Genomic DNA, 10,000 nt, shown 5'->3' with positions numbered 1-10,000 from the left:
ACTTTCACCCGGTTACACACGTCACTCGTACAACACACAAACAACGTCCGTACCGTTACTTTCACCCCGGTCACACACGTCACTCGTACAACACACAACAACGTCCGTACCGTTACTTTCACCCGGTCACACACGTCACTCGTACAACACACAACAACGTCCGTACCGTTACTTTCACCCGGTCACACACGTCACTCGTACAACACACAACAACGTCCGTACCGTTACTTTCACCCGGTCACACACGTCACTCGTACAACACACAACAACGTCCGTACCGTTACTTTCACCCGGCTACACACGTCACTCGTACAACACACAACAACGTCCGTACCGTTACTTTCACCCGGTTCACACACGTCACTCGTACAACACACAACAACGTCCGTTACCGTTACTTTCACCCGGTTACACACGTCACTCGTACAACACACAACAACGTCCGTACCGTACTTTCACCCGGTTACACAGCGTCACTCGTACAACACACAACAACGTCCGTACCGTTACTTTCACCCCGGTCTACACACGTCACTCGTACAACACACAACAACGTCCGTACCGTTACTTTCACCCGGTTCACACCACGTCACTCGTACAACACCACAACAACGTCCGTACCGTTACTTTCCCACCCGGCTTACACACGTCACTCGTACACACACAACAACGTCCCGTACCGTTACTTTGAACCCGGTTACACACGTCACTCGTACAACACACAACAACGTCCGTACCGTTACTTTCACCCCGGTTACACACGTCACTCGTACAACACACAACAACGTCCGTACCGTTACTTTCACCCGGTTACACACGTCACTCGTACAACACACAACAACGTCCGTACCGTTACTTTCACCCGGTTACACACGTCACTCGTACAACACACAACAACGTCCGTACCGTTACTTTCACCCGGTTACACACGTCACTCGTACAACACACAACAACGTCCGTACCGTTACTTTCACCCGGTTACACACGTCACTCGTACAACACACAACAACGTCCGTACCGTTACTTTCACCCGGTTACACACGTCACTCGTACAACACACAACAACGTCCGTACCGTTACTTTCACCCCGGTTACACACGTCACTCGTACAACACACAACAACGTCCGTACCGTTACTTTCACCCGGTTACACACGTCACTCGTACAACACACAACAACGTCCGTACCGTTACTTTCACCCGGCTACACACGTCACTCGTACAACACACAACAACGTCCGTACCGTTACTTTCACCCGGCTACACACGTCACTCGTACAACACACAACAACGTCCGTACCGTTACTTTCACCCGGTTACACACGTCACTCGTACAACACACAACAACGTCCGTACCGTTACTTTCACCCGGTTACACACGTCACTCGTACAACACACAACAACGTCCGTACCGCTACTTTCCCCCGGCTACACACGTCACTCGTACAACACACAACAACGTCCGTACCGTTACTTTCACCCGGTTACACACGTCACTCGTTACAACACACAACAACGGTCCGTACCGTTACTTTCACCCGGCTACACACGTCACTCGTACAACACACAACAACGTCCGTACCGTTACTTTCACCCGGCTACACACGTCACTCGTACAACACACAACAACGTCCGTACCGTTACTTTCACCCGGCTACACACGTCACCTGTACAACACACAACAACGTCCGTACCGCTACTTTCACCCGGTTACACACGTCACTCGTACAACACACAACAACGTCCGTACCGTTACTTTCACCCGGTTACACACGTCACTCGTACAACACACAACAACGTCCGTACCGTTACTTTCACCCGGTTACACCACGTCACTCGTACAACACACAACAACGTCCGTACCGTTACTTTCACCCGGTTACACACGTCACTCGTACAACACACAACAACGTCCGTACCGTTACTTTCACCCGGCTACACACGTCACTCGTACAACACACAACAACGTCCGTACCGTTACTTTCACCCGGTTACACACGTCACTCGTACAACACATAACAACGTCCGTACCGTTACTTTCACCCGGTTACACACGTCACTCGTACAACACACAACAACGTCCGTACCGTTACTTTCACCCGGCTACACACGTCACTCGTACAACACACAACAACGTCCGTACCGTTACTTTCACCCGGTTACACACGTCACTCGTACAACACACAACAACGTCCGTACCGTTACTTTCACCCGGTTACACACGTCACTCGTACAATACACAACAACGTCCGAACCGCTACTTTCACCCGGCAACACACGTCACTCGTACAATACACAACAACGTCCGTACCGTTACTTTCACCCGGTTACACACGTCACTCGTACAACACACAACAACGTCCGTACCGTTACTTTCACCCGGTTACACACGTCACTTTCCTACAATACACAACAACGTCCGTACCGCTACTTTCACATAATCACACACGTCACTCATAAAACACGCAACAACGTCCGTACAGTTACTTTCACCCGGTCACACACTTCATACAAGGACATGGTGATTAGTGTATTTTAATGTAATGGGATTTTAACCAGCAGCCTTCATGGTGTGACATTTAGGGGTGGTAGTAGCCTAGTGGGTAACACACTCGCCTATGAACCAGAAGACTCAGGTTCAAACCCCACTTACTACCATCGTGTCCCTGAGCAAGACACTTAACCCTAAGTTGCTCCAGGGGGACTGTCCCCTGAAACTACTGATTGTAAGTCGTTCTGGATAAGGGCGTCTGATAAATGCCATAAATGTAATAAATATACATTTACCATAAACTGCGGACTATACAGCGCACCTATTTATTTGTATATAAATATATATAAAAGAAAAAAGGAATGAGAAATAAATAAATATTTTTTAAAAACTTCTAATTAAGTTCATGCCGGTTACATCCAGAACTACAGACATACCGCAAACGTTCCTAACCCCCGCCCCTCTCAACATTCTGTCCTTTCACTCCATATAAAACACTGTACTTGTCACACACACACTGTACTTGTCACACACACACTGTACTTGTCACACACACACACACACACACACACACACCTACACACGTACAGATCATGAAACTAAACCAAAGGGGCCGAAAATAGCCCGTTTAAAAACAAGCGCTGACATCATCACACACCCCTCCCTCCCATTTTTCCCCGCCCCCCCTCCTCGGCAGTGGCGTCTAAAAATGAATGAAGAGGAGCAGCTGGACGGTATTGAGAAATGAGGAGGAGGAGCCGAGGGAGGGAGGGAGGGAGGGAGGAGTCTCACACACAGATTCAGTATTCCTGGAGATGATCCAGGATCCATATCCATCTGAATCAATTCGATTCGGATCCAAAGCTGATCAGTTCGTCATTCAAAAGATTTCACTTCTCTTTTTAATTTAGTTCATTCGGAATGAGAAGTGGACAGAGTTGTCTAAGACCCTGATTCCTGGTGGACCACGCCCAATCATGTCATCACATGATGTTTAAGGTTATTTCATTAAAAGTTACAGTAAATGTGCATGAGTTATTATTAATTAATAATATCTATAATATACTTCCCACGTCTTTCTGTGCATTTCCAGGTGTTTGTCATCACAGCCTGGAGTGGTTATGGATTTACATTCGTATAATTCGTAAAACGAATGATTATTATCGAGAAGGTCACCTGGTTCCTGTCCTCCACACTCTGGTCTGGTGCTGGGAGAGGCTGACGCCAGAGCTGCTGCTGGTGGTGGCTTGGTGGTGGTGGGTGGTGGTGGTGGTTATGGTGATGGAGGTGACTGGTGGACATCTCCGCCATCCGGCGTTCCATCTGCTCCAGACGCTCCAGGATGGACATACGGAACTGATTATCTGCAGCAGGGAGACAGACAGTCAGCACAGACCTAGAACCTGGAGGTCCTGATGGAGGCCTGACTGGTTAAACCCATACTGTGTGTGTGTGTGTGTGTGTGTGTGTGTGTGTGTGTGTGTGTGTGTGTGTGCGCATGAGAGAGAGACAGTGCAAGTGATGAATGCTACTATAGCAACAAAAATTTCGGCCTGCCTCTCAGACATATCGGCATGGATGTCTGAGCGACACCTCCAACTCAACCTATCAAAAACCAAGATTCTGATCTTTCCGGGCAACAATTCCCCTCAGCAAAACCTTTCAATTCAAATTGGCTCGCTACTGTTAACACCCACGGCATCTGCATCAACACAATACTACCTAGCTACACTCCTGCACAGAAGCTACAATACTACCTCCTACATCAACACACTACTACCTAGCTACACCCCTGCACAGAAGTTACAATACTACCTCCTACATCAACACAATACAACCTAGCTACACTCCTGCACAGAAGCTACAATACTACCTCCTACATCAACACATTACTACCTAGCTACACTCCCGCACAGAAGCTACAATACTACCTCCTACATCAACACAATACTACCTAGCTAAACTCCCGCACAGAAGCTACAATACTACCTCCTACATCAACACAATACTACCTAGCTACACTCCTGCACAGAAGCTACAATACTACCTCCTACATCAACACACTACTACCTAGCTACACCCCTGCACAGAAGCTACAATACTACCTCCTACATCAACACAATACTACCTAGCTACACTCCTGCACAGAAGCTACAATACTACCTCCTACATCAACACAATACTACCTAGCTACACTCCCGCACAGAAGCTACAATACTACCTCCTACATCAACACAATACTACCTAGCTACACCCCTGCACAGAAGCTACAATACTACCTCCTACATCAACACAATACTACCTAGCTACACCCCTGCACAGAAGCTACAATACTACCTCCTACATCAACACAATACTACCTAGCTACACTCCTGCACAGAAGCTACAATACTACCTCCTACATCAACACAATACTACCTAGCTACACCCCTGCACAGAAGCTACAATACTACCTCCTACATCAACACAATACAACCTAGCTACACTCCTGCACAGAAGCTAAAATACTACCTCCTACATCAACACACTACTACCTAGCTACACCCCTGCACAGAAGCTACAATACTACCTCCTACATCAACACAATACAACCTAGCTACACTCCTGCACAGAAGCTACAATACTACCTCCTACATCAACACATTACTACCTAGCTACACTCCTGCACAGAAGCTACAATACTACCTCCTACATCAACACAATACTACCTAGCTACACTTCTGCACAGAAGCTACAATACTACCTCCTACATCAACACACTACTACCTAGCTACACTCCTGCACAGAAGCTACAATACTACCTCCTACATCAACACAATACAATCTAGCTACACTCCTGCACAGAAGCTACAATACTACCTCCTACATCAACACAATACTACCTAGCTACACCCCTGCACAGAAGCTACAATACTACCTCCTACATCAACACAATACTACCTAGCTACACCCCTGCACAGAAGCTACAATACTACCTCCTACATCAACACAATACTACCTAGCTACACTCCTGCACAGAAGCTACAATACTACCTCCTACATCAACACAATACTACCTAGCTACACTCCTGCACAGAAGCTACAATACTACCTCCTACATCAACACAATACTACCTAGCTACACTCCTGCACAGAAGCTACAATACTACCTCCTACATCAACACACTACTACCTAGCTACACTCCTGCACAGAAGCTACAATACTACCTCCTACATCAACACAATACTACCTAGCTACACTCCTGCACAGAAGCTACAATACTACCTCCTACATCAACACAATACTACCTAGCTACACTCCTGCACGCTCTCTCAGATCAGCAAACGAAAGGAGACTAAAAATTCCTTGTTCACGGGGTCTCCGATTCCAATCATGTCTGTTCTCCGTTGTTGTCCCTGGCTGTTGGGACAACCTGCCCTCCTCCACACGACTAGCCGAGACTATCACCACTTTTAAGAAGCAGGTGAAAACCCTCTTGTTCAAAAAATATTACAGACAAATCTAACACTTACACACGCACATGCGTACACACTGCACAAAACAATACAAAAATGTATAAATACATTATAATTTTTCTTCGTCTCTCTGAGCATGCTCTTCATTGACAAGTTGAGCCTTATCAGGGTTCTTAGTTTGTAAACTCAATATTCTATAGAAATGGAACGAGAATTGCTGGTGTCGTCCTCTTGTAAGTCGCTTTGGATAAAAAAGTAAAGTAAAGAATGAAAAAGTAAAGTAAAGAATGAGAGTTGACAACACACACACACACACACGCCTTACCTACAAGATCTTTGTCTTTTCCCTCCATTTGGTAAATCCACTTCTTTTGTCTTTCTGTCTGTGTGTGTGTGTGTGTGTGTGGTCAAGGACAGAAGTATCCCAGTGATCAGAGCTCCATTCTCTCTCTCTCTCACACACACACACACGCAGATGGACACAGTGACGAAAGAGAAGACACAGAGAAGAATTCAAGACACACACACACACACACACACACACACACACATAGTGATGACTACACACACACACACACACACACCCAACTAGTCACCTGCTACACACAACAAAACCGACAACTACAGATACACAAGAGACACACACAAACATCAGCAGACACAGGAAAAGACACACACACTCCAGCACTGTGTGTGTGAGGCAATGACGTCACAAGTAAAGCCAGTGTCAGAATACATATACACACACACACACACACATACAAGAAAGAAAGAAAAAGTTGGAGTGGAATAATCCCAACAACAGATCCCACGGTGAAGGAACAATCCGGAGATCCAGAGGACGTGAGAGGGAAAGTCCCGAATGAGCTGCTCGCTGAGAGAGTGAGTGTGTGAGTGTGTGAGTGTGTGAGTGTGTGAGTGTGCGGTCACATTCTTGCTGCCACAGACAGACACAAGAGTAGGCTGCCAGAGATGAAAGAGTGACAGAGTGTGTGTGTGTGTGTCACAGGGGTACAAAGTATACATTTATTAGGGCAGCTCTGTCAAAAACAGGCCCACACACAAAAACACATGCACACACAGACACACACATACAAGCACACACACAGACACACTTCAGAGGTTTAAAAAGGTTTAGCTGGATCAGAAATAGCAACCGGCTGAGCTGCAGAGTTCAACACCCACTGGGACACACACACAAATCACACAACCATGTCAACAAGACACACACACACGATGGGTGGGTGGGTGTGTGGATGGGTAGGTGGAGCAGTGGGGCGATGGGTGGGACTGTGGGTGTGTGTGTGTGTATGTGGAGTATGTGTGTGTGTGGGGGGTGTGTGTGGTGTGTGTGGTGTGTGTGTGTGTGTGTGTGTGTGGTGTGTATGTGTGGTGTGTGTGGTGTGTATGTGTGTGTGTGTGTGGTGTGTGTGGTGTGTATGTGTGTGTGTGTGGTGTGTATGTGTGTGTGTGTGGTGTGTATGTGTGTGTGTGTGGTGTGTGTGGTGTGTATGTGTGTGTGTGTGGAGCAACTCACCATCGAGGGACAGCCAGTCGAGTTGTGAGCTGGGTAGGGATGCGGCGTTGCGAGCTCGGTACTCAAACAGTGCAGAGGAGGACACGGCTCCGGAATCTTCTACCACGTGCAGCGCCACCAGTCCGGCCTCGTGTGCTACAGCAGGCAGGGGCAGAAACGAAGACGAGAAGTTCACAGCTGCAGCTGCACGGACAGGTCAGTAACTTTCTAGCATGGGGCATTTGGCTCATTATTATAATTATTATTACCAATTTGTCTTCTAAATGTAAACGTCTAGAACGTATCAGGAGTGTAAAGCGGGACATTCCGGGTTCACGACCCCGTCATACCGGGACAGTAGCAGCGGAGAACTCCATGCTGGATGAGGGAGGCGGGGACGGAACTCTGGTCAAACACACATGAGTAGCGGCCATTCATGTCTGTCCAGGGACCTGTGATGAGCACCTTCACCCCACCCTACACACACACACACAGACACACACACAACCGACGTTATTCTACATCAACATCGTACTAGCACTACTCGACCCCAACATGCCCCTACAACAAAATGGTCCCCAAATAGGACAACTGTCCAACTCAGTTTTCCACTGTGTGAACGTTTGTCATCCTGCTGCAATTAACAAGCCAATATTGAATCATTCTATCTGCTGTATGTAGTGAGAGTGAAGTCATTGTCATTGTGAGACACTATAGCACAGCACACGCTGACGCAACAAAACGTGTCCTCTGCTTTTAACCATCACCCTTGGTGAGCAGTGGACAGGGGGCAGTTTGTGGGGACGGTGGTTTGCTCAGTGGCACCTCATAGGGCCAGTGGTGGCCTAGCAGTTAAGAAAGTTGCCCCATAATCAGATGGTTCTTGGTTCGAATCCCGATCCGCCAAGGTGCCACTGAGCCAAGCACCGTCCCCACCGTCCCCACCACTGAGCAAAGCACCGTCCCCACACACTGCTCCCCAGGCGCCTGTCATGGCTGCCCACTGCTCACTCAGGGTGATGGTTAAATGCAGAGGACAAATTTCACTGTGTGCACCGTGTGCTGTGCTGCTGTGTATCACATGTGACAATCACTTCACTTCACCTTGGCAGATCGGGATTCGAACCGGCAACCTTCTGCAACCATTGAACGCTTTTCCCCTGACCGGGAATCGATCAGGTTCCGCTGCGGTTAACGTTGGAATAACAGTAAAACAACACTAATGTTACATTACCTGAGCCACGGTGTTACATGAGAGGTAATATTTGTGTTATTTTACTGTTATTGCGTGGGAACCATTCGTACCAAATCCGCAAATACATATTAGTTTAATAACCTCAATATAAGATAATCCTGGCGATGCTTGAACGTTACTGTAACGTTATTGAAACGTTCCCGTTTTGTCCGCTCACCTCAGGATAGGACCACTCCGGGGAAAAGTCAGTGATGGCAGCGGGACGCCGGTGTTGGCCCCCGGGGGGCGCTGTAGCTGGGTGCTGGGGGAACGGGATGAAGGCTGAGGACGGCGAGGGCTGTGGCGGCACCACGTATCTCACTGGGAACACCGGGAGGGCCACGAGCGGCCCCTCCTGACCGGGGCCCTCTGCGGCCTCCGACGATGGCCCCTCGTTGATGAGCTCGGAGATGAGGTCCGGAAAAGTGCTGTCAAACGAAAGCTCCGCCTCCACATCGGAATCCGGGGGCGTGTGTGAGGGAGAGTGGGCGTGTGTGTCCATGGGCGTCTCCTCCGCCTCGTAGGCTGGGATAGCTGCAGGTAGGGCCAAAGGTGAGGACTGCTCCTCCTTCACCTGAACTGTAGCCCCGCCCACGCCGAACAGGTCTGGGCCGGGCTGCGGACAGGGTGCGTGTGTCGCCTCCTTCAGGACGGGCTGCTCCATGAGTCCTTGTTGCTGTAGAAACAGCAGGTGCTCCTTCCTTTGGCTTTCCTGCTCTACCTGCATCTGATTGGTCAGACAGCTGCTATGTTTGGGCTGCAGGGGGGTGACTTGCATCTGATTGGTTGACAGCAGGTCCAGTTGATCGGTGGGCTGTTGCTGATCAGGTGACATCTTGCCAGCTGCCATGTGACCGGTTTGAACCAGCAGTAAGTGGTCACCGCCGGAGAGCTGCGGCGATGACGACTCCAGCACTACGCTGGGTGGAGGCCGCTGGGAGTTGGGGGTGGGGCTTAGGGGCCTTGAAAGAGAATCCAAACCCAAAGACGCCTCGAGGGACAGTGGCAGAAGGGAGGGTGCCGAATGGGGCGGAGACAGCGTGAGAGAGAGGGAAGGGGACGAGCCTGACATATTCAGGGTGTGGTCACCATCACCACTTTTCCTCTCCGCATCTGAAGACAGGGATGAGAGGGAGGAAGGAGGAGAGGAGGAGGCAGGTGGGGAGGTGGGGGAGAGTGAGAGCGAGAGTGAGGGCGGTTGTGGGGAAAGGGAGAGGCAGGGGGAGGGGCTGGGGGTTGGGGCGGGGCCTCCGTACGTCTGTCCCTGCTTGGGGCTGTTGAGGAACGCGTCAGGGTTGAAGGAG

General features: G+C 49.1%; 1 protein-coding gene across 2 annotated transcripts in view; it reads right to left on the bottom strand.

The window, feature by feature from the left end:
* camta2 (calmodulin binding transcription activator 2) overlaps positions 1–9,901 on the bottom strand; it is an 18,561-nt gene extending 8,660 nt beyond the window's left edge. For both annotated transcript variants that reach the window (XM_028965392.1, XM_028965393.1), the window contains exons 1-4: positions 8,875–9,901; positions 7,813–7,939; positions 7,484–7,618; positions 3,667–3,854 (exon numbers count right to left, since the gene is read on the bottom strand). In XM_028965392.1, the coding sequence (XP_028821225.1) occupies positions 3,667–3,854; positions 7,484–7,618; positions 7,813–7,939; positions 8,875–9,768 (1,344 nt within the window). In that variant the 5' untranslated portion in view covers positions 9,769–9,901. The remainder of the gene's footprint in view (positions 1–3,666; positions 3,855–7,483; positions 7,619–7,812; positions 7,940–8,874) is intronic.
* Between the last annotated feature and the right edge of the window lie 99 nt (positions 9,902–10,000).

Source organism: Denticeps clupeoides, unplaced genomic scaffold, assembly GCF_900700375.1.
Source record: "Denticeps clupeoides unplaced genomic scaffold, fDenClu1.1, whole genome shotgun sequence".
NCBI lineage: Eukaryota > Metazoa > Chordata > Actinopteri > Clupeiformes > Denticipitidae > Denticeps > Denticeps clupeoides.
This window is presented reverse-complemented; position numbering and strand designations above follow the sequence as displayed.